This window comes from Phasianus colchicus, chromosome 9, assembly GCF_987193195.1.
Source record: "Phasianus colchicus chromosome 9, bPhaCol1.hap1.1, whole genome shotgun sequence".
In the NCBI taxonomy this organism is placed as follows: Eukaryota; Metazoa; Chordata; class Aves; order Galliformes; family Phasianidae; genus Phasianus; species Phasianus colchicus.
The window spans coordinates 13,964,974-13,990,117 of NC_143444.1; the positions used below are offsets into that span (position 1 = coordinate 13,964,974).

Below are 25,144 nucleotides of genomic sequence, written 5' to 3' on the forward strand. Positions count from 1 at the left end.
TAGCAAATATGAAACACTACAGAAGAATATACTAAACTAAGACTGTACAGAATGGCTGTGGCTCACTATTTAAGCTGAATCTGGAAATTCCTTAAGATACATTATATAGGCAATCAAAAATAACATTGATTACTAAAATAATTGTTGCATTTTTTTTACTTAAGACCTGAATTTGGCCTGTACTGCTAATACTGAATGATCTGGGAAATGACCCTGTGGGATATTTTGAAAGCTTGTATGTTTTAAGAAGTCTATACAAAGAACACAAACAACCCTTTTTCTAAGGATATGTAAAACAGCTTTTTGGTCACAAACAGGCTTGCTACTGTAATGCCTATAGAGACTTTAAAAGGGCAATCAATGTCCAATGAAAGTGCAAAAACAGATAGGAAGTTGAGCAAGCCAAAATCACCTGATTTATCTGCCAGTTGCAATTTCCTCTTTTAGAAGATGGATATTTCAGATACAGCAGTCTACTAAATGGTGTTATTTAGCATTTAACATATTTTGAAAGCTATTATAGAGCATCTGTAGTATGAAATAAAATAAATGGTGTAGCCAAAATCATAAGCATTTTAGAAAAATCTCTTTTCTGAGTTCTCCCAGGTGACTATATTTATTCTCTGACATGGAGTGAAATTCTCTTTTAAAGATTGTATAACATCCATTTTTGAATAAGAGTCTTTTTATTTGGAAATTTAATTTGTCTATTTTGGTGGCACAGCTAGGTTGAAAAATATTTGGCCTCCTTAATTTGATCTGCTGTAATTTTTACTTCTATTGCTGTGATGATGATGGACGCAAGGTGCACTGTTAGCATTTTCCATTACACCAGACAAGCTTCTAGCTGTAAAGTGGACAAGAACACAATTGTACTATTGAGAAATTAAAACAAATGACCACTGAGGAACCAAGAAAAAAAGATAAAACAAGTTTACATATGGTTTATTGTGTGAAGAAAAAGTGATGCCAATTATGTGTCAATTACAATTGTAGTAGCTAGCATATGCACAAAAAAGCAAGAGACGTTCGAGACTGTCCAATTTTCTCTGGAATGCAATAATCATTTCCTCTTAATTAGTTTCCTTCTATTCATCCCTCTCATAGAGATATGTTCTTTTGAAGCTGTGGGATCACAGTATAGGGAATATAGTTCTTTTCCCTTCTTTTGCAATTTTTTCCTTAAATGCAGTGCTTCTGCAGCAGCTCATTGCTGAACAGTGACAATCAGGTCCTTCCCTTCTATCCTTCTCTTTCTTTTCTCTAAGCCCTACCATCCTCAGCATTCACTGTCTGAGTTAAACTGTTAGTTTGGAAACAGGAGAGGCAGATGTACAAAAAACAGGAGTACTATCCTGCTGTTACCAACAGAAAATATTGGTCAGGTTATTGTCCATTATATTGTGCGCTGTTACTGCAGCACGGTACAACTGAAAATTTATGTTAATAGCTCTTTCTGCTATTTTCTCCAATCACTACTCTTATAAGCAAAGGAAACCTGAAGTGGGGGCTGCTGAAGGAATGTTTTAAGGATAATACAGAATACTCTCAATCTTGTTCTTACCTGATCCTAACAGCTCAACATTCCCTTCAGTGATTTTGAAAGCTATATAGAAATAAAACTTCTCTAAATTGTGTTCTGGGTTGGTTCAGCAGTACTTTGCCTCATCTTCAAATGGTGCCAAATGCCTGTTTCTGTTTATTCTGTGCTCCAAATCTCATGAACCTAGCTCTGTTTATCTAGATGAAATATACTGGTTACAGTCACTGGGGACTGAGTGAGATCTTATCTCACTTTTGATAAGATCTCACTCAGTCCCCAGTAACTAAAATTAGTAGGCTTTGGTTGTGTTTTTAAGCAGATGAATGCAAGAGTAATTATTTTCTAGAGTAATTCATCCAAAATGGAGTGTTGCAAACACGTGCAGAAATTTGCCACAGTCTTCTATTGATCACAGTTAGTTAGATATGTGGCAATTACAAAGTCAGACATGTTGAGTTCATTTAAATAACTAATACACTATTTTCAGCAATGTATTTAGATCAGGAGATGCAGGATAACATTAAGTCTGTATAGACAGAATGGTTATAGAACTGCTATAAGTTATTATTTCTAAATAAAATGTTTTATTGACAGTGGGTTATATACCTTCAATTATATTTCATACCAGGTACATTTTCAAAGTCATCGTGTATTTCTGTATACAAAATTTAACTGAGTAACATTAATAGATGTTTTTCTACTAAGCCACCAGGAGGCTCTAGAAATCCAACTCTTTAATCTGGCAACATTTTAGGCCTAGATTTCCAGAAGCAACTGCAGATTCTTGATGTATTTGTGTGTTCAGATTATTTAAATTAATGAAATAATAGGATCTCTTCATCTTAATATGAACTGTACTGTGTTAATTTAGTAGCCAGTGAGACACATAATTCATTAAAAATCTAAAACACAGGATTCTTGTAGTCCCAGTCTAGCTTCACCTGAGTGTAGAGTTCACATACTTGATTAGCGTAGAATGCAAAATAAATTTCTGCTTACTGATGTTAATTAAAAGCAGAGTTTACAACAGTTTCCATCTATCACTACTGTTCTTTCCGCTGCCATTACTAGAGATATGATTTTCTATTTGCTTAGAACTCAGTTCAGTACTTGGAATATTGGTGGGACTTTTTCTATTCCACGATGCTAGATCCAGCACTAAGCTAAGCCTTGAGACAACTTCTTACTTCGAATGGTCATTATGGTAAACATGGGAGAAGGATCGGTTTTCTATGGTCTGAAAGATTGTTTTGTGTTGAGTACCTTAATTTAGTTATGACCTGCTTCAGAGGACAGAAATGCAAAAAAAAACCTTTTACCCATAGTAGTACTTAAATATGTGCCTTCCCTGAGCTTGTATTCTACATCAGCGTGTCCAGAGACTTAGAGAGAAAACTGTGAAGACCACTAATTTTGCTCAGATTCTACATAGCCTAGGTGAAGATTTATTTTAGGTCTTTTCATTGGTAAAACTGAAGATCTGTATCATTTAATCATAGTAAAAATGTAAAATAAGTGCACTTTTTCATGGCAGATGCAGAAATATTTCGATTAAAATATCACAGTAGGTTATGGTAAGATTGCATCAGTTAGTGATCTTTGAGTTGAACTCTATGTTTTCTTCTATGAAACACATAAATGGATGAAGGTGAAAAGAGGTGGATTTAATTTCTATTGGCTTCCTTGAAGCTGGTGGACTTTTGTTTGCATGCAAACTGTGCTCATATTTAGCTTTCAAGTATCATTATAGCACGAAGTGTTACTTTTGGTTTCATTCAAATCTGTTGGAATTTTTCTTTTGTAAGAGAAAGATTTTTGACCAGGGTCTATACAATGTGCACTGGGTTATTCCTTCAGATTCAAAGAGAGAATCACACTACATAATAAACAGGAGATTGTTTTTTTTCTCCCTGACAATATATAGGAATAGAAAAATAACGTAGTAACTTAAAGTTCTGTATTCAAACAATATTTTGCTTTTTTTCATCAAGGGAGGACCTGGAGCAGCAGGTGCTAAGGGAGAAAGTGGTGAACCAGGTCCTCAGGTACAGTAATATTGCTTGTTATGTTTGAACTTGTTTATCCTCACAAAAAAATGCATTTATATCTCTTCAAAGAAAATGGTTAATGATGTGCTTTCCACATGCAGTTGAGGAAAAATATCTTTTACAGTACAGTCTTAATTAAATGTGTTAGCTTGATTTTTCATTTTGGATATGAAAGTCCATCTGCCTTTACAAAAGAAAGAACAATTATAACTTCTGGAATGTAACTTTTATCTCTGTTCAGTAATTAAATGTCAATCTGCATGTATATAGTCTTGGGCTGTGATCTCATCGGGTCTCATAAGGTGAGAGGTTCTATTTACTAAAAAAACAGGAACTCAATGACATAGCAAGAAGGGGTCTTTAGGAATCAGTGCATGCTTTTATTCTCATCTTACTTTATATCATTTTTATCATCATACATTATATCAGCTCCTGTGGTGATGTAAAAGAGTACTGAAATCTTTTAGTTTAAACCTTAAAATGATAGGGGGTCCTTAAAGAAATCATGATATGTGTCTTTGGAACAATAATTTTGCCATATTCCAAGTGGTATCATGGATCAGCTACATTATTAAGTACCTGTCTTATTATTGAACATGGATATTTGCAGAAGAAAAAGAAAATAATTGAACAATTGTGAACAACTGGCCAGTCTTCTAGTTTGCTTACTTACACTGTTGGCATTGTTTCTCTTCCTACTCAATATTTTTGGATGCTAGTCCTTAATCACTGTTATTTCCATGCAAGGAAGACATATTTGGATGGGTGATAAGAATACTTTTACAGAAATATACACCCACTCAACCTACAATGATAGTTACGTGTCTGAACAGAGCAATCAGGTTTTTCAGTCTGAAGTAATTTGATCCTCCTCTAGTTAAAACTCTGCTCTATAAAGCTAAGACAGCATGTGAGCTATTTACCAGCACAACTCCTGTTTGCATATGAATTAGTAATCTGAAATAAGCACTCTTCAGTTTTCATCAAATAATTATTATGTGCCTAAAATAATTTCGGTATGACAGGAATAAGAATTTTCAAATTACAGGGTTGGGATCTTCAAAGTCATCAAAAGAATATAACAAGCTTTTAAGTAAAGGGGCCAATTGTGCTATCTCATGAAAGCTAGTGTTAAAACAGAGTTAAGCCAGATTGGATGATTTTGTTCTATTAATATAAATCAGTATTTGAAAACTATAATCTATCATCTCCTGGGGGAAAAAAAAAGTCACCTCTCAGTATAAAAAGCCAACCCTGTTCCTGAGTTGAGATATTTAACTAGGTTTTTGCTGTACTCTTTAAACTCAGGGTCCTCGTGGTGTTCAAGGTGCCCCTGGTCCAAGTGGAAAAGCTGGCAAACGGGTAGGTAGCATACATATCAATCCTGCTCCAGGTATATAGATGCTATTTAGATGTTTAAATATTACTATTTTTCACTGCATTTTCAACTGTTTTTCCTTTTGCATTTCTGCAGGGACGGCCTGGAGCTGATGGTGCCAGAGGAATGCCAGGAGAACCTGGTGCAAAGGTAAATAATGAGACCTTGGAATGGTCTGGATGGATTTTAAGCAAGCACCACAGTTTCCACCCAGGTCAAACCAAAATTCTCCTCTCATGTGAAAATATTGAGGTTTCAGATGGCTGGGTCAAATGCGAGAGTTGAGAATGAATCATGTATTTGAAATGTGCAAATTAATGGTAATGGTTAGTAGCCTGACCTTGAAATAACTTAATTCTTTGGGCATGATTATGTCCCTCTTAGTTTTTATTTACAGAGTATCAGCAGTAATAAAGTCAGTCTTGCAACTACAAAGGGCAGCTAGAATCAAGCTTTTCATTTCAGTTTAGACTTCTTTTTACAAACACCATACCTACAGTGCAGTAAAGAAGCTGGTGTGGCATATTTTCTAACTTTAATACATAGAGAAAACTCCCTTCCATATATTTCATTCAATAAAAAAGTGTAACATAACTCAAAATTAACACAGAAAAAAGATGCAATTTACTCAGAGTAATACAGATTGTAAGCAGTAATTTACGGAAACTGTCATTTCTTCTCTCCAAGGGTGACAGAGGATTTGATGGTCTTCCTGGCCTCCCTGGTGACAAAGGTAACAGGGTAAGAAAAACATGCATATTTATACAACAGCATAATGATACAGTCACAGAAATAACGTACTATTCATTAAGAATAGCATGAACAACTGTGAGGAAAGCTGAAACAGAATGTCTGCATTTCACACTACGGAATAATATCTGTATTGTCAGGTAATATATTCCTCAAAATATTTTAATGGTATAAGTCAACAGACTACAGTTCACACATATTACTGATTTAAATATATTTTTAGAATTCAGATCATATCTTCAGGCTTTGCTCTAGGTTTTTGGGTAGGTTTTTTGTTGTTGTTGTTGATTTTTAATGAAGAAATTTGTCTGCTGGATTTACATTGATTGTTAAAGGAAACAGTTGCAGTAAATGAGCATGAAATTTCTGTATCAGGAGTATGAAATTTTTTAATCTGCAAGAATCTTGCTCAAAAACTGCATTTGGAACTGCAAACTGAACTTTTTAGTGTGGCTCATTCCAACAACTTCAGATTAATGACAGATCAAAGTCATATCAGATAATTTGGGAAAATTTGAAATAATGTTTAAAACAACTAATATACTAGCTCTTGTTCTCATACCAATTGAGAGGATGAGGTTGCATCTTTCACAGCACGGGCTTTCTGCTTTAAATTATACCCCTAAGGCAGATAGTAATAACATGTTCTACTGAGTGTAAAACCTGGTAAATGCATAAAAAAAAGGTAGGAATTTCAGATCTAAATATTCTCATGTGTGCTGATGACCAAGGAATGATTATAGCTTTCACCCTTCAATGGGTTAGTATGGTTGCTGCCCTTCTTGGAAAATCTCACTGATGTTGACTATTGGTCTGTGACTTAGTTCTTTGTAATAACCTTTAAGGATACTCTCTTGAGTTCTTCTAGCAATAGAAAAAGAACTTTTATTGTCATGCAAATATCTTGATCCTTTTCTGTCATTCCTTCTTATTAATATGTAAGGTAATGAGCACTTCACAGAATTGAAATTTGACTTCATCAGCATGTGACCAGCAGAGGGGGCTAGACATTAAGTTCTTGTTAGGACTCTGAAGGCTAAGCAGGAATTGGTTCAGAGCCAGGGTACGTGTCTTGTCTGCTTTCCAACCTTTAATGGTAGAATCGTCAGTCCATAGGACATTCTGTATCATAAAGAATTATTATTTTTTTTGCAAATATTTTATTTGTTCCATATTTCCTAAAAAAATGAGAACTGAAATTGAACAAGTTTGTATTGAAATCTGTAACATGTTAATGAAAACAAAGGCTTCTTTTTCTCATTTTTTCATCTCCCCATTTAAAAATCACTGCATTCTCATGTTTGTTTGGCAGTCTTCTTTAAAATTACTAACTATATTCCCTCTGAAATCAGCTCAGTTCAAAGCCAGACCAGATAGCTAGACCCCTTTGGATTCATAACTACTTGACAGCATGTAATATAAATATTCAGTTCTCTTTGGCTTAAAATAAACAGAATAATATGACAAGAGAAATACTTTTTTTTTCTATTGTGTTTGTGTTTCAGATATAAAAGAGCCGATGCTGAAAACATCTGACTTTAAAGTAGATGTTTTAGGACTTCTTTTAGAATTAGTTGTATTTGAATTGTGAGTGGCAAATTTCTTGTCTCTGAGGTTTTGCTTTTGTCAAACACAAGTTGTCGGACAGGAATTACTGGATGAGACTCATTGGTCTCCAATATAGAGGAAATAGACCACATGATGTAGTATTCCTTTTAGTCTTAATTTCTTTGAGCAGTTTTTGTTTAGATTTACTAGAACTATACCCCTTGGCAGAACATTGGAAGAAAAGAATTAGAGTACTGAAGAACTGAGAATGTTGATAGGGTAGTTGTGTTCTGTCGGTATGACAATACAGGACACTGAATGCAAGCTTCTAACCTCTTTTTGAGCTCTATGCTATTGCAAGACAAGAAAGGTAGCCCTCTAGAGGCTGAGCTCTTTCAACATCTGAAGGTTTAAGTCAGTTTTTACCTAGAATTTAATTGGAAATTAGAACACAGATTATGCATCTTGTGAGTTATCTTTCAGTAGTGTCTTTTAGCATGCAGAAAATCACATACTATACCAGAAAATCATGTTGAATAGTTTCAAAACTTATCAAAATGTCGAAACTGCTGTAGTAATTAATCTTCTGTCTCTGGAAGTGCAGTTCATAGAATTTCATTCTTTCCAGTAATTACTCCAACTTTTAGAGAACAGAAAAGAAATTGAATAAAATCCTATACTTTTAATACAAGAGTACTCTGGAGAAGAGACCAAGTTACCTAAAATCCCCAAGGAAAGTTAAATTTTGAAAGCATGAAATGGAGCCATTAAAGAGTGATTCCATATATCTCTGCAATAATCTGCTGCAGTGGTCATGCTCCTTAGAGGCAATGATTAAATTAAGGCAAACAGGATGAATACTTGGTTGTTGTCCAATACCAGAAGGAAGTCACAGTCTGAAAACCTGCTGCCTAGAAAGAGGTTGGTCAGTGGTGTTAGAGCTATGCTGCACACTAGTTCTCTTTAGAAGAGAAAGAAAAATAAATCCTAAAAGTGCGTAGTCCAGAATATACTGAGGCTTCGCATACTGAGACTTGAAAAGCCCCAGCCTCAGGGGGGAAGTGTGGAAGTCTGGCTGCATTCCAAAACCTCTGACAAATCAGTCATAATGCTCTAAATGACTGGTGCCAGGCTGGGTGGCTCTGAAAGGCAGTCAGTGAACTTCACTGCGTGGATTCCAGGGCCTTACAACTGGTGTGTTAACTCCTGATGCATGTACACCTTCCTTATTTTCCTAGCAGAAATACACTGTGCAAGGGAGAAGACGAAGAAAATGTGGGTACAGATAATTAAGCAATTAATTTCTGTATGTTCTGAGGCAATGAATAGTTAGAGAACAAAATTTTACAAACAGACATTTCATTGTTTCAATAATGCTCATTTGTTTTTGTAATAAAGTAATGAAAGACTTTACTGAGTACTGTAACAGATTAATGTCATTATGTTAACACGTTTTGATACATCACACTGCAGCTAATATATTTATTTTCATTTCCTTTCCCATTCTTTGTTATTTTCTGCCACAGATGTATTATTTTAATAACTTTTCTTGTTCTACAGGGAGACCGTGGCCCACAGGGACCTCCTGGCTTACCTGGTGAAGATGGATCAAGAGTAAGCTGCTATTTACTTCAGATTCACAGTAAAACTGGGAGTTAATCCCATGTAATGGAAATACAGTCATAATATCTGCTCTTTTTTTTTTTTTTTTTCTAAAACTTGTTTTTCTTTGTACAAAAACAGGGAGAAGATGGGGAAGTTGGACCAAGAGGTCTGCCAGGTGAAGCTGTAAGCAATGCTTTCTTTGTTTCTGACCAGTACACTTGTTTTACAAACACATGTAATTCTCAGATTTCTTTATATTGAATTGTTCTGGGTTCCAGATATAAAAATTTGTGCACATATATATATATATGTAGAGCATACTGATATGACCTGAAAAGTAAGCAAATGATCTGTTTTGTTGGAGCTGAAACACCACTCACAAACTCAGAATTAAATCAGATGCATATCTAGATAAGTATTCACAACTCTGATAGTCACAGAGCCTATTTCTTATCCTTTTGAGCTAGTGTAAAATATGTCATTGCAGACATGAGAACACATCCAAACCCCTGTTGTTTTGAAAATATTTTCCAAACATTTATTTATTCAAAAATAAGCCTTCCCCCCCCCCCCACTGCTGTGCTTCAGTGTGTATTTTTATGCTTGTTTCCAATACAGAAGTTCCACTGATGTCAGTTAGAATTCTGCAGGTGTTGTCACTGCAGAGCAGAGTTCTGCATTGCAGGCAAGAAATCAAGCCTCAGAAGGGGGATTTTTACCCTAAACGTATGATATACTGCTGTCTATTTGCTAAGTGACAAGAAAATACTACAGTCAGAATATTAGTGATTTGTATCTTTATCATACATGAGGAAACTGGAGACGCTGCCCTGCCTACTTTAGCAAGTGTGATATGAGTGATGACACAAATCGTGAAAATTAATTTTCATTTCCATAGGGTAAAGCCAAAAGTTTATGCTATAGAGCAAATCTTGCTCACTTGATCTAGAAAAATAGCCCTTGGTCTGTATGGATTTTTTTGTTTAGGGGTAAGAAAAACAAATCTCATTGTGTCTATCAGAATACCTTGCATTAATTCTAATAAAATGATCAGTAATTTTTAATAATTTATTTGATTTTTACTATAAATAAAAGCACTGTTTGTTACTGTAAATAGTAGTAGAAATTATGATAGACTACTGTGTTTTCTGAAGATAGGAGTACAAATGTATACCACTGTTCATGTCAGATCTTCACACCAAAACAGTGATGAAATTTCAGTGGAAGATACTGTACCAGCATTCTGTACCTTTGTCTGAAATGACAGCACAACTGACTGTATCAAAGTTTGTCCATCCTCTGATGTTCTGTTCAAACCTAATGATAGTCTTCAGGAGAATGTATTATTGGTGATTTTCTTTCCTTCTTTTCCTCTTTCCATTTTTTTCCTTCTCCCATAGCCCCCATGATGCCATTTCCTTATCATTCTTGCTCCTTCTGACATTCCTCACCCAGTCCTGCTTCTTGTTCAGAAATAGTCAGGCAGGTGTTAATAAGAATTTCTTGTCTTTCAGGGTCCACGGGGACTACTGGGTCCCAGAGGTACACCTGGTCCCCCTGGACAACCTGTACGTATGAAGTGTTTTGTATTTGGCATTTCTAGAAGAAAAAATGAAAGTCCATTGAAAGCTGCTTGTGTTTCTGTTGTTTGTTGCAGGGCATTGCAGGTATTGATGGACCTTCAGGCCCAAAGGGAAACATGGTGAGTAAGTAAGATGGAGATTAAAAAGGGAGTGAATTCTAAAAAACCTTTCCACGTTCACTTGTCCCTGCCACTGTGCCATCCCTTCCATTTCATTAAACTTTTCTGTCCTCACATTCAGATGCCTCATGTCCTACTCTGAAAAGAAAACTTTCTATTTCTTAGCCTTCAGCCATAAGCAATAAGACCTAACCATGCTTTCTTCTCAAGCTTCTTTAGCACCATGGGCTCTAATGCTCAGGTCCTATGTGTGGTCTCTTATTAAAAAAAAAATCTATCATATGGATAGAGATTTGGTGGTAGTAAAATTCTAAGAGGGAGGAACAAAGATGAGTTTGTTTTCCTTCTAATCTTAACAATGAAGATCTGTAATGCAGAAAAGCAAACCTAATGCCTTGGTTGTTTTTTTTTGTTTTTTTTCTTCTATGTTAGGGTCCTCAAGGGGAGCCAGGACCCCCTGGTCAGCAAGGAATCCCTGGCCCACAAGTAAGTGTAAAATAATTCAAAAAAAAAAAAAAGAAAAAGAAAAAAAGATGCAACTAAAATGTTTAATGCACTAAATGTTTGATAAATGTGAAATTGGTTCAAGGCTATTTTTTCACATACAAAATTGACAGAGCTTTAAGGATTTCATAAATATGCTACAAGTGTACCTACGGGAGTGGGAGCAAAGTTTTCAAGTGTAAGAAGGATTTTTCATTCAGGAGAAAAATGACTCATTCAGTGTTCCTGGAATGCAGCAGGAATGGCCACACCTGGAGGAGGGTTCTGAATAGGATCTTGTTACAGACTTACTGCCAGAATAGTGGCTTGTGCAAAAGGCGCACACAAAATTCCTGATCTAACTGGTAAGGGGAAAAAGAAAAAGCCACATATATTTGCCAGTGTGTTTAAACAAATTAATGAGGAACCTTTAGTAGGGTGAATGTATGTGTATTGTTCCCCCTGATTTCTCACGCTGGTTTCTTTTTAACAGGGCCTTCCTGGTCCACAAGGTCCTATTGGACCTCCTGGTGAAAAAGTAAGTTACAGCATTATTCTGGTATTTCACAGTCAGTTCTGTGCAACAACCTTGCTTAAGTGTTTAAGGTCTTTGCTATGTTTAAAAGCATAGTAACCTGAGTTCTAAAAATCTGTAAATCTTCCTAAAATCTTCAAGTAAATGGATAACTATCAGAGGTCTGACTTTACTCTTATTTACTTCAGAAGCATAATTTCCTATCATTTCTTTGGATTATTTTTTCTGCTGTTAGACTCAGAACCCTATCTACACTATTAAACAGTGTATACTTTTATGTTAATTAATTTCACAGCTTGCTTGATTTTATTACTCTTTTTTATTACAAAGTTTTTTATCTTCTAACAGCAGATTCTGCTCTCATTTTACAAGGATTAGATTCTGACACAATTCTGGTATTATTAGCTTAACTATAGTGTCTCTTCATGGTGTTTTTTTCTGGTCTATCTGTCTGTACATGTTCTTGTGGTTTGATACAGGCCTTCTGTCAGCTTCAAAAATGTCACATTTTACATGCTTTCTATCTACCTGGGTGCCTGAAAAGGATTATAATACAGAATGGACTATATCCAAAATTCCAGCCTTTCACAGAGACATAGCAAGCCTTTTCAGCTATGAGAGCTATGGTTTTGTAAGCACTATTCTCTGATTCCTGAGCTTGCTGGTTTCTTTCATACTTTGAATGACTTTATGCCTGAAATGCTAAATAGTGTTTAATTTTCTATAGCTGGAAAAGTCTTCTCCATATTGTGTTTTGTTTGTGCATGTTCATAAGTTAATACCCATTTTTTATCCTCAACTCTTACAATTGAATGTACTGGATATAGGTTTTTTTATGTGTTTATGGATTTTTTAATTTTTTTGTTCTTTTTCCTTTTATCTTCTTTTTTTTTTCCTTCCTTTTTCTCATAGCTACTCTAGATGTAGGGTTGGTTTGCCATCTGTTTTAAAAGATTAAGATACTAAAGTGTTACATTAGTTTGTTGTCTGTATAAGTCCTGGTCCCAGTAAGGATGATCCTTACTGCAAGCAATTGATAGAATGTGTTTTGTCATTCTTAAGATGTGTCTCTGTTATTGTATTTAGGGACCTCAAGGCAAGCCTGGCCTTCCTGGCCTTCCCGGTTCTGATGGGCCTCCTGTAAGTAACCAAATATTTCATGCTTTGAATATCTAAACAGTCTTACCAATTAATATATAATGATACCTGTGTCTCAAAAATAAAACATAGAGTGAAAGACCTGTAGTCCTCACTGGCAATAGCTTTATAAAATACATCTAACCTCCGTGTTACTTGTGTTGCTAAAACTTTTAGAATTAACATTTTTTCTGCAGCTACTAAAAATCGCTGTGGTCCCAGATGGTGAAATCCATCAGAAACATCTGCATGGTTGTGCAAGTAACCTGGCTGACACACGAAGGATCGGAATGTTTTACCATATCAATATAGCAAATCAAATTATCAGTAAAAATGGTCATCAGTTGTTTTCTTAGAGTGGCTCTTTCTCTGCTTCCTGACCTAACATGCATATTGCATGCTTGGACTTCTTTTATCGACTACACTGGGACAGATGCATGTGTTTCTTTCATCAAAAACATCATCTTCCTACACTGACAAGAGCCATTCAACAGTCAGTGTGAAGTCTCAAATCATCTCTCTGCTTCGTTTGCCATTTTCCCTTACAATTCATCTTATTATAGCTTAAATCTGTGTTTTTTGAACCTGACTTTCAACAGAGTTTTGCTACTACAGAATGAACAGCAGGGTTTCAGTGCATACATGATACTACCAATACATAATTGTATCTACAGTTTTCATAATCTCTCTTTTCCTGCCAAGGAAAAATGGTAATTTTCATGGAGAACATTAGAAAAGCACACAAAGGTCCAGCTGGAAGTCTATACCTTGAATCAATTTCTGAACGTTAGATCTTTCTCCTTACCTTTCTCTGTATGCCAAGAACAATATTCACTTGTGGACTTCACCATTCTTTAAAAATCTGCATATTGTTAAACCTTAAAAACAGAGGAAAATGCTCTAAAAATTAGTTGTTAGCACAGGTCTGTACCTCCTTAAAGTGGTGAGTTGAGCGTAGTGAGCAACTGGGCACTACCTCCACAGTGGAATGGAAGAGAGAATCAGAACAACAAAAGTGAGAAAGCTCACTGGTCAATATTAAGACAGTTTAGTAAGTGGAGCAGAGCTGTGCACACAAAATAAAATTAAGAATTTACTTACTGCTTCAAATACGTAGAAATATGTTTAGCTAACTGCTGGAAAGCAGAGCCTCAGTGAGCTTAGTAGTTACGTAGGAAGATAACCTAACCATGAATGTCCCCTCCTTCCTCCTGCCCTGAGCTTTTATTGCTGAGCATTACACCATATGGTATGGAATATTCTTCTGGTCAGTTCTGAACATTTATCCCATCTGTCTTCCCTCCCTTCTTGCTCACCTGAAGCCTACTCACTGGGAGCAGAGTGATAAAAAGAGAAAATCTCCATGATGTGCAAGCAGTCCTCAGCAATAGCGAAATCACTGGTGTGTTATTAAAAGTGTTTTAGTCACAAATCCAGAAAATAGCACTATACGGACAACTATGAAGAAAATTCCATCCTGGTGAGACCCAATACACCCACACAGAATTAACTCACTCCTGCACAAGTAGCTTTATTCCAAGGAAATGCAAGGGTTAAACTAAGGTTAAACTAAGTATGTTCTAATTGACATTATCTCTTTACAACCACAGAATTGCATTAGTGATTGAAGAAAATGAGCAGTACCTTCCTAATAGCAGTGAGCTTTGTATGTGATCCCATGATACCTGTGCTAAAATCACATGAAAGATCAAAGGCATTTTTTCAGATTAGGCAAATTTTTTCCTATGCTATTTCACTTCATTTTTATGTAAGGAGATGTCATGCTGTTTTGGAGGACACACATTGTTAAAAGTGGTATATTATTCTGAAATTAATGAAATCTACAAGAATACAAATGAGCTCTTTAACAGCTGCAGTTTTTGAGTCATTTTATGTTAAGGAGACCTTTGAGACTGGATGGGAATATGAAATTTTGTGGCTGAAAAGCATCTTCTAGAAGATTTTGGTTAAACACTTGGCATAAGTATGCTTAAAAATCAAGTAATAAGGATACAATGTTAGTAAGACAAACTTTAAAGAAAGGTTAAATGTCACTTGGAAGCAGATATCAAATACTATTTATGTATGATATATGTTCTTTTAATGAACTATGTATTTTAAAATTTTCCAAGATAGTAAATTGACTATAAGCAATGGGGATTTGTCATATAAGACATATCAAAATATGTTAGGATATCGATGACACCAAAACATGAATGGTTTTTGTGAATCACTACACGTTATTTAGGACCACGTTTGGCAAAATTTAAGATTTACTACTCTCTTCAATAAAACCAATTACATGTATAGAAAGGATTCTCAACTGACTTGGAATTTAAGTGATTAATAATTTTATTTTTATAATGAACTGTCATTTGACAAATGGATTCTTTTCCAAAGCAGATACATTTCTTTTAAAACAGGGTCATCCTGGCAAAGAGGGTCAGTCTGGAGAGAAAGGTGCATTGGTGAGTTTCAAAATTTCTCTATTTGTTTACATAATATTTATATTAAGATTAATATTTGTCCAGAATGTTATCAGCTAGAGGCTTGTTGATTTTACCTTAATTTCTTATGAAAATTAAGTTTACATAGATCATTTGTTTTGAAAGTAAGTATATGTGACCAGCTGCCAGTTCTTCCTTATACTTTTTGAATTTACTAATTAATTTCAGCCAAACTTGATAGAAAATGTTATTTCTTAGAGATGTTAAGGGCCTAAAGGTTTTATGAAAATACACAGTTTGAAAGCAGAAAACCTTATTATTAAGGAAAGATTGTGCTGTGTGTCCATCTCCAGCATCAGAGAATCAACAAAGCAGGTCAGCCTCAGACACATTGCTATATGTTTCCAGGCTTCCTTGCTTCCATAGCATAAAGAACTCTGTTTGTTTAAACACCACCAGCAATTGCAAAGTATCCAAGTTAAACATAATTTAAATACTCAGCAAACAGTAAATAACAACATCCAAATACCAGTCAGTATTGATTAAGCACCATGAGACCTCTAATTTTCAGATCTGTAATCTCTTTATTAAGACATGTTTTTATAATTATCATTATTTTGATTTATACTTTTGACTTCTACCATCATCATAAATACCATATAAATTTTTTCCAGTAAGAAACCACTAGTGTGCAAATTGTCATCTATTTTGAAATATTTGTTTTGATTTTCTTTTGTTTTTCACATTCTGAAATTACCAGTTTCAGATTATTTGTAATGTGTATAGTTATTTCCTAAATATGCAAATAGAACTAAATTAATAAGTTTAGTAATAGTTAATTTCCCTTGTAACGCCATGACTTTTCTATATAGCAGGAAGCCTGTACAGTGCTATTTTGATGTCACACAAGGCTGTTGCAGTATAGTGAGGGAATAAGGATTAGGCTAATGCTTGTTAACCAAATACTGCACAGAGGTTCTTTGCTTCAATCTATTCTAGGGGCCTCCAGGTCCTCAAGGTCCAATTGGCTATCCAGGTCCTCGGGGAGTTAAGGTAAGAATTAATTGCTAGATTTCTCCCCTCAAACATATTTTATTATATGCATGTGGGTAATTCTTAATATTCTTTCTTTAGGGAGCTGATGGTGTTCGTGGTCTCAAGGGATCCAAAGGTGAAAAGGTAGAACTATGACAGCTTTTAATTCCTTTCTCTTTTTCTGTGTTATTTCATTGCAGCCTCTTCTGTCTCCAGTGTTGTGGGTTTTCTCTTGCAGCAGCAGTTTATTTTTGACTTACATACCAAGGACATACCAAGCCCAATTCATAAATCTGTGTCCTCTATGATTATTTACACTGGAACAATACAATTAGAAAATGTTCAGTTGTTAAACTGGGTTTGGATCCTCTTGACACCAATTTAAGTCATCTCTAAATTGCTCTCAAGTAGATAATTTGACATCCTTTCTCTTATTAATATATATTATAGTAGGTGCTGAAAAGCTCATTCCATTCAAGAGATTTGTGGTAACAGTAGTGTCATTCTATTGTTTCGATAATGCTGTTGGCTAGATTTTATGTTTGTTTGTTTGTTTTTTTTTAATGTACCCAAATCTTCCAAAAGCTTTCAAGGTTTCAGGCATTTTTACCTAGGTTTTTGGCTTTGCCAGAGTGTTAGACAGTCCTGGTCAGATGCACGTATATAAATATAAAGAAAGCTTTTACATCAACACAGTAATTTTACTTCTTTGCACAGAGCAAATGCAATGCTCTTACTACAGCAAACATCTCTACTGACTTCTGAGAGTCTGAAGTGGCTGAAGCTACAGCCAATACTGGTTTAAATTTCAAATTTCCTTAGCACTCAGAATGAGAGAGACAACAGACGTCATTTATACTGCCTGTCCACACAGACAAATTTACCTTGGTACCCTTGGCTACTGTGTATATATTTATAAGTGTATTTCTAAAGCAGAAGACTACTTGTAAAGTAGAAACCAAAAAGCCTTGATTTGAGCACTAGAAATCTGTCTTTCAGGCTCAGATGCCAAAAGAGTCTGTGTATCTTTATACTTTTCTGCATCACCATTTATCTAGCCTGTATACACTTTTTAGAGTTCCTCATTAAATCTAATCTGAAAAACAAGAGTATATTTAATAACCATGGAGACTGAGCAGCAAATTTTTCTTGTGTCTTACTGAGTGATTAAAATCCATCTATGAAAAAATAGATAAATCAGTTAAATATATGAGTGTTTGTGTATATACAGACAGAGAGAAAATCAAAATCATAGAATGGCTTGGGTTGGAAGGAACCTTAAAGACGTTCCAACCCCCCTGCCATGGGCAGGATTGCCAACCAGTAGATCAGGCTGCTCGAGTCCTCATGCAAACTGGTCTTAACTGTCTCCAGACATAGGGCAACAAAAACTTCTTTGGGCAGCCTGTTCAAGCACCTCACCATCTGAATAAAAAGTATCTTTCTAACATCTAATCTAAATCTCCCCTCTTTTAGTTTAAAGCCATTTTCCCATGTCCTGTCACCATGTAAAAATTTGTTTTCCCTCCAGTTTATAAGTTCTCTTTAAGTACTAGAAGGCCACAATGAGAGCTACTCAGAGCCTTCACTTCTCCAAACTTCATTAGGAAAGTTCTCCAGGCCTCTCTGAGGCTGCACAGGGAAGCTGAAGATGCCCCTTTCCTAGAGGCATTTAAGACCAGGTTGGGCTTTGGGCATCCTGGTCTAGTGGGAGGTATCCCTGCCTATGACAGGAGGGCTGGAACTGGATGGTTTTTAATTCTGAATGAAGTAGCAGTTCCTGTATGATGCATTAGATTAAGGCAGACTGAAGCAAAAGCAGATCAGTCATGCTAGATAAAGTTGTGAACAACTCCACTGAATAATTCTGCAGGTTTATGTTTGTATTCAAACTGACTCATACAGGTGTAAATGAAACTTGTATGAGTACTGTCTTATACTTCAGTAAGGAAACCTATTAAAATGCTTGCATTAAATTATCTACCATAACTTATTAGGCAGAAAATAATAATTCTCATTAGGAATAAAAATAAATACCTGTTTTTGCTACTCTGTATATGAAATGTAATGTCTATTGTTTTTTCTACCCTCTTTCCATCATATCAGCCAATAAAAGTAGGCAAGACTGTGTTGCCAAATGTCCAGCTACTGTACAGAGACTACTTCTTCCTTTAGTGGCGACAAACCTTCGTGTCTTATTTTTTTAATTAAGATTCAATTATCAGCCAGTTCTTTAATTCCTTTCATGACACTATTCTGACACTAGCTTAAAATTTAATAAATAAATAAATAAATAAATAAATAAACTGGAGGTTCTGCTACTTAAACAAAAATACCACTGAACAATTTGCCACCAATATTTTACTTAATTAAGTCGATGGAATTATTAAAAAGAGTAGCAATAAAAAAAATGTTTAGGACATACCAAATAATTTTGTAATAATACCAAATGATAATTTGTAATAAAGCTGAGCAATTAGTTTATCTCTGTCTTTAAACATCTTAAACAGCTTTAAACAGCTGATATTATGCTATTAGGAACTTGCAAACTATAAAGTCATATAAAACACGCTGATATACTTACTCTAAAGCAGCAATAAATATATCAGAATTATCTTATGTCTGAAACTTTATTTTAATCTTAAGTTATTGTATTTTCTTATTACATATGGAAAACAAACAAACAAACAAACAACCACCACCAACAAAAACCTCCAGTTTTCTTTTACTGAAAGTTTTCTTACATCTATTTTTGTCTTACTTAGGGTGAAGATGGTTTCCCAGGATTTAAGGGTGACATGGGCCTTAAAGGTGATCGGGTAAGCATTGGCTCATGGCCCATATAATTTTAAAATGTTTAAGTGCTATTATTTTGAGAGGATCAGTGAAGTGAACAAATAAATTTACACTGAAAACAGTTAAAAACTTTTAGGTTAAGTTGTTTCTGTTCCCTGCACAAACACAGATTTGAGCCAGAGTCTAGACCTCATGACTCAGCAATGGCACAGTTATAAAGAAGAAGCAAGGGTCAGTTTTTGATATCCTTTTCACTGAACTTCTTCCTAGGGAGTCTTATTTTCAAGATACCAAGATGCAGTACTGCCTGAAGAAGATAATTTATCCTGAAAAAGGATATTTCCATTTCAACCTAATAGTAGCTTATATATCTCTGCCAAAATGTACTTTATCACAATGGATGCTTCTGTCACAGGAAATGTTGCAGAGACAATTAAAAAAAAAAAACTTATCACAAGAGGCTACTGGCCTGTGTCTGTTATCTGTATACTTAAGTAACTGTGATGATGATATCTATTTAGCTTCTTGGATACAAAAATTATTCTAACACGGACCATGAGAGTGCTTTCACGAGAATATATGTAGTAATTACTGGAATTCATTAAAATTCCTGTGAAATTGGAAAGCAGTTTCAAAACCCAGCTCTCTTCAGACAAGAACAGTGGCCTCTAACGCTTGCACAAATACAATTCAGTTTACGTGTTTTTGTATTTATATAATGAACATGAGTGGTGGCATTTACTTAATCTCCATTTATGTATACTGAAAAATTATTTTCAAGTATCTGTTGTTACCTTGCTAATGTATGCACACAGTCAGTTGCTGTACATTTATATAACGTATTTTAGGGAGAAGTTGGTCAACCTGGCCCAAGAGGAGAAGATGGTCCAGAAGGTCCAAAAGGTCGAGCAGGTCCATCTGGGGACCCAGGTGCTGCTGGTCCTGCTGGAGAAAAGGTCAGTAGCAAGATATCAACATAATCATATAATTACCTCATAAAGTAGATGGAGCCCATGATCTTCATCACTAAAAAGACACACAAAAAGATCTGCAAGATCTTAGACTACCTAACAGTAGTTTTTATGAAACACTACTAAAGCAGGTCACTAGAGTTCACATTTGATCATGTATTGGGAATCAATACTTTGCGAGTTACAAAACAACATTATAACAAATGTTATTTAGACAGACAAAGCAGAAAAATCCTAAATTACATACAGTGTACATCAAGAAAAACACAATGCAAAGGAAATTCTTGGGGACAAAGGAGAAAAAAGTGCTGCAAGAGAGTGAGTTAATATTCACAGCCATATAATGACAAATTTTGATATGAAGATTGGTTTAAACAGAAAGTATATCCTGAACAGAATCCCAAAACAAGTCTGGTAAAAGCAAAACATACTGCTTAAAGGGAAGGCTGAGTAAAGAATAGGGAAATGAAATATAGAAGAGAACAAGCACAGAGATAAGCACAAATCCTTGAGTAATGCTGACCTCACCAAAATACACTTGCAATGGAAATAGAAGAGGAAAGGAGACTGAAGAAGGCACATGTATTTTACGGAGAGCATCTGTAAAGAGATTGTGGCATTTGGGAAACCTGGGAAAGAATGATTAAAATAAGCACAAAAATGGGTCAGAATTACATATATTGTGAGAAGATGCTGATGAAAATATTTCCATTTAGTATTTTTTTATTAACTGATGTTATTGCTGCTTGTATCTTGAAAAGAAATAGGACAGGAGGTAGAGTTTACAGTTCTTAGTTTCTCTGTCTTCAAAAAAGGAACAGCTAATACTTTTCCAGCATCATTATATCTGACAGCTGCATTAATTATGTATCTATCTATTTATCTATCCATTGATTGATCCAACTATCATTCTACGGTATTCAGGAGTAAAGACTGAAGTCTTAAGTGTGTGATACTACTTCAAAAGTAACAGGGTTTGTTAGGAGTTTTCAGGGAAGAACAGGATGTATTCTGCAAACTTGAAAGAAACCCTCTTTTCATTCAGTTACTACTTTTTGCAAATATGTCATTAATAGATCAGCAAGAGGTTGAAATTACAATTTGAGTCTGGTGTTTACAAGTTCTTATAAAAGAATTTATCCAAAAGCTTAGTTCAATCACTCAAAAAAAGAATAATTTTCAGCTTTCCCCAGCTGGAAACTATTTATGAATTAAACTTCACAGTTTTGCAAGATATCTCAACAGCTGTTAGCAAGGACATGAATCAAAAACATTAAAAAAAAAAGAAACACAAATACAAATATTTATTCCTTTCATTTCCCACTGAAAGTAAAACATCTTCTGTCAATGTTCTGTGGATAATTTGCCAGAATACATTAGGCCAGAGAAAAATGATATGTGGTTGATCCTGTAATATTTATTTTAGAACAAAAACTAGAATAATATTTGTCAACTCTTAAATCTCATCACAATATTAGGGAAGTGCCTCTATGAGTAACTATCAGTCTCCTATTCCTTTATCTTATGCAAAAGTACTGTTCTTCTGTAGTAACGAAAATAGCAGATAGCCTCTTGTTCTCTGCATTCAGCTGATTGTATGATAAGAAAACTCCCATACTGTTAGGGCTGCATTGGCTTAGCCAAGGAAATGCCAAGTAGAGTATCAAAAAAATAAGCAACATATCAGCAAGGAGTTTAGAACCAAAAAGTATCCGTGTCACACTTAGAAGCTTGGTGGCTGGGCCCTTACTCAGTCATAAGGGACAAAACTTTCACTGAATTTAGCAGAACTTGATGCAGTATTTTAGACTTCAATCATTGTAAGGCATGCTGCTTGTTTCAGAGTGGTTTATAACTGGTAGCATTATGTCTATTTTTATAAACTGAAGAAAGAATTCTTCTTTAATAATGTCTCAGCCAGACCTCCGTGCTGCTATAAATATGATAATGCACAACATCTTTATTCATGTGCTCTATTTTTTAAGAATAAGTAGATTTATTTTGGCAAATTCCCTTCCACATACACGTACTTCCTTCATCTTTTCCAGTACTACTGAATACCATATTATATAGTATAATCATATCTTTTCCATTTAAATCTCCGAAATGTAACAGCCTGGAACATGATCTGTGTTTAGAACAGTCAAATTCTTCCCCAGAGTTTCCATCTCTTAAATGTCAAAAATGCTTTCCCTGTCTTTGAAAGCAGCAAGCCATCACTTGTTTTCTAAATATCTGAAAAGATCAACTCCGTGGGGTACAGACCCATTTCTAGAAATGGGTAAGGTCAGTGTTGATCAAACTGTTCATCCTGTTGTCTTTTCAGAACATAGCAAGGTGGCCATATTTGTTAATATATCTATTGCCTGCAAATAGTAGACTATGATTTACCATAGTCATAAACAGATCACCTGTGATTAAAAAAGTTGATTATCCAAATGCCTATTTATGAAAAACTTACGGAAAACAAAGAAGCTATCATAGCAAAAATAATTTCTTCTTCTTTACAATCTCCTAATACCTTGATTTCTTAAAGAATATTAATAGTTCCATGACCACATCCCACAGCTAAGGGGTACTGGTTTTCTTGAACTCATTCACTAGAGTGAGATATTTATTTAGATTCGGGGAATTAAGCCCACTGGTAATTAGTTGTTTAAATGAGAAAATTATTTCATTTATGTTCCATAAAATGTCAACTCTCTAAGTTGTGGAAAAAACACTTTCCATAAAAGTTTTCTGAAATACTAAGGAGAATAATAAACTAACATTTAGCACTGTCTTACTATTACAGGGCAAGCTTGGTGTACCTGGATTGCCAGGATATCCAGGAAGACAAGGTCCAAAGGTGAGCTGTATATAAACTGTAAATCTTACACTGTTTTTCACATTTTCTTTCTTGATACTCATGATCTGAAGTAGTCTTAGAAAATCCTGGATCTCTAAGGCTGGCTCTTCAAGGAACATTAAATTTTCTAATGAATATACTGCTTTCAAACTTTTGCCAACCTTTGAGTTATACTTTGTGTTAACTTACTGGCATGCATTAAATTATATTGAAAAAGAAATGACTTATATGTTTGAAAGAGAATAAGCACTGTAGTCAGATTAAAATGGATGCTGAAAGTGATAGTAATTTTCAGTGTGATGCAAAGATTCAATTTGTGTCATTATTGCCTCTTCTTATTAAGAAGAAGACATAGAATAAAAACATTATTCTACAGACATTTCCCAATGTAGAGAAGGCAATGAGGGAGGGATTGCATCTCCAGACCATCTTAAAAATGAGTCATCTGAGACAGTACCACAAGAAGAAGAATCCCTTACCCCTTCCTACATAACAGAACAATCAATCTGCAGTAAAATCCTCAACTTTTTTTCTAATTTGGGATCTATTTTCATCTTCCAACTTGAAATTATGATTTTTTGGCAGAACAACAACTTCCCGGCTGGCTAAGCAAAGCTTAGCTTGTTTTTTTTTTTCTGACTCTGGCCTACATTTTGTCCTTTTCTGTCAAATGGATGAACTAACTGAAGAATACTTATTCACTGAACACTCTATGTTAACAAAAAAAATATCAGAACCATCTATGGAAAGTATTTATGAAGACAATTCACCTTGACAAACATGCTTTTTTTCCCTTCTACTTCTTAATTCAAGTGTCTAAGATTTCAGTGTCTCTTTTTGTTCTTCTTTTGAACTGTCTTTTGAAAAGTCTAAGATCAAAGACATTTTGCATTATTCAGTTCTAAGAACAAAAGTGATGTAACACTTCAAATAAAAACTGACTGATACTTTTTTCAGCAGACTTACTCAAGAATTGCATTACATTAAATTTTCATTTCATTGCATTAAAATGGAATATAGTTCTCAAGCTACGTTCACTGTTTGCTCTTCTAATTTATCGCTTAAACTTCAAAAAAAAAAAAAAAAAAAAGACAGCTAAAATGCATCAACTCACTGAAGAATTGTTTTGTAGCTTCGTCACAGTCCAGTTAATGTCAACGTAAAGGAGAGGGAGAGAGAGAAAAAAAAAGAAACTGTAGAAGAAAAATATATTAGCTGTCTGAAAAGTCTTGTTCCAATATTGTTGAGAAGGTTTACGTTACTCTTTTTGCTGTAATTTACTTGTTTTTCATTGTACTGTTATAAATTGATAATTTTCACAATATTTTTTTACTTCTGCCATTCCTTTTTTATTAGCTCAATTGCAAAAAGTATTTTATATATATCTATATCCAAGTCACGTCTATTAGTATCCAGTCATTAAAGTTGTTCTTTTCCTCTCAGCCTTTTAATTACAAAGAATATACTTGAGCTTCACAGAATAGAATTTTCGCAATTTCGTTCACTTTTAAAACGTTGAAGAACTGAGAGGAAGAGAGGGAGAGATCAAAGAAAACTGTATCAATGAAGTCAGATTTTCATTAGTCACCATCATTGACGTATTGTTCTCAAATTCATTAATGCATAATTGTGCAACATAGGATTAATTAAAAGAAGAAGAAATGATTTTTCACTGAAATTTCAAAGAGCAAAAAGAAATTCTATTTAAAGCTTTTGTTATATGCATTTTGTTTGCCACTAAAATACTAACAAGCTGTACAGATATCACAGGACTATCACACCAAGGAGTTTGACCAGTAGTTTTAGTGACTGATGAAACCAAACACTGCTTTGATTTTTCATCTTCAGTAAAAGTATATTTTATCCAGTCTGTCAACTCTTTTGCCCTAACTGCCTTATGAAAAATTAACACCTTGGCAGCTAACAAGTCTCCTCTTCCTTTGGACCTGTATACTAGAAATCAAGAAGAAAATAGCTCTGTTCAGATTTGGTGGGCAGTAAGCAGGAAAAAAGCAGTTAAAAAGGAGAAGCAGGAAAGGCTCCTGGAAGAAGTTGCCATGCATAGAACCAAGTCAGATAATCTACACATAAATTCTGCATACTAGACAAGTGTATGACCACAAGAACAAATTGCATCAATTAAATGAAACTTTCCACTGGTGAGTTTACAGTGAATAAACCATCAGAGGTCATTTTTAGCTCAGTGGAGTAACCACTTTTGAGAAGTTGCAACACTTACAATTACTTCAAATGCAGTTATGTTGTAAAATAATTATTTTACTGTGAGGGACAAGGCCTTGTTTCACTTTGTTATGATA

General features: G+C 34.8%; 1 protein-coding gene and 1 long non-coding RNA gene across 15 annotated transcripts in view; one reads left to right on the forward strand and one right to left on the reverse strand.

The window, feature by feature from the left end:
• The window catches only part of COL11A1 (collagen type XI alpha 1 chain), a 133,259-nt gene that overhangs the window by 56,531 nt on the left and 51,584 nt on the right, over nucleotides 1–25,144 (forward strand). For all 3 annotated transcript variants that reach the window (XM_031614702.2, XM_031614703.2, XM_090146228.1), the window contains 17 exons: nucleotides 3,535–3,588; nucleotides 4,900–4,953; nucleotides 5,066–5,119; nucleotides 5,657–5,710; nucleotides 8,828–8,881; nucleotides 9,011–9,055; nucleotides 10,387–10,440; nucleotides 10,530–10,574; nucleotides 11,007–11,060; nucleotides 11,551–11,595; nucleotides 12,679–12,732; nucleotides 15,153–15,197; nucleotides 16,176–16,229; nucleotides 16,311–16,355; nucleotides 18,977–19,030; nucleotides 19,856–19,963; nucleotides 22,773–22,826. In XM_031614702.2, coding sequence (XP_031470562.1) covers nucleotides 3,535–3,588; nucleotides 4,900–4,953; nucleotides 5,066–5,119; nucleotides 5,657–5,710; nucleotides 8,828–8,881; nucleotides 9,011–9,055; nucleotides 10,387–10,440; nucleotides 10,530–10,574; nucleotides 11,007–11,060; nucleotides 11,551–11,595; nucleotides 12,679–12,732; nucleotides 15,153–15,197; nucleotides 16,176–16,229; nucleotides 16,311–16,355; nucleotides 18,977–19,030; nucleotides 19,856–19,963; nucleotides 22,773–22,826 — 927 coding nt within the window. The remainder of the gene's footprint in view (nucleotides 1–3,534; nucleotides 3,589–4,899; nucleotides 4,954–5,065; nucleotides 5,120–5,656; nucleotides 5,711–8,827; nucleotides 8,882–9,010; nucleotides 9,056–10,386; nucleotides 10,441–10,529; nucleotides 10,575–11,006; nucleotides 11,061–11,550; nucleotides 11,596–12,678; nucleotides 12,733–15,152; nucleotides 15,198–16,175; nucleotides 16,230–16,310; nucleotides 16,356–18,976; nucleotides 19,031–19,855; nucleotides 19,964–22,772; nucleotides 22,827–25,144) is intronic.
• LOC116243471 (uncharacterized) overlaps nucleotides 13,562–25,144 on the reverse strand; it is a 54,393-nt gene continuing 42,810 nt past the window's right edge. For 9 of the 12 annotated variants that reach the window (XR_016469172.1, XR_016469180.1, XR_016469178.1 and 6 more), the window contains one exon: nucleotides 19,814–19,952. This is a non-coding gene — a long non-coding RNA (uncharacterized LOC116243471). Of the gene's footprint in view, nucleotides 13,608–16,289; nucleotides 16,529–19,801; nucleotides 19,953–25,144 lie in introns of those variants that run through there. The other 3 variants (XR_016469176.1, XR_016469173.1, XR_016469182.1) reach the window with 3 other exon arrangements.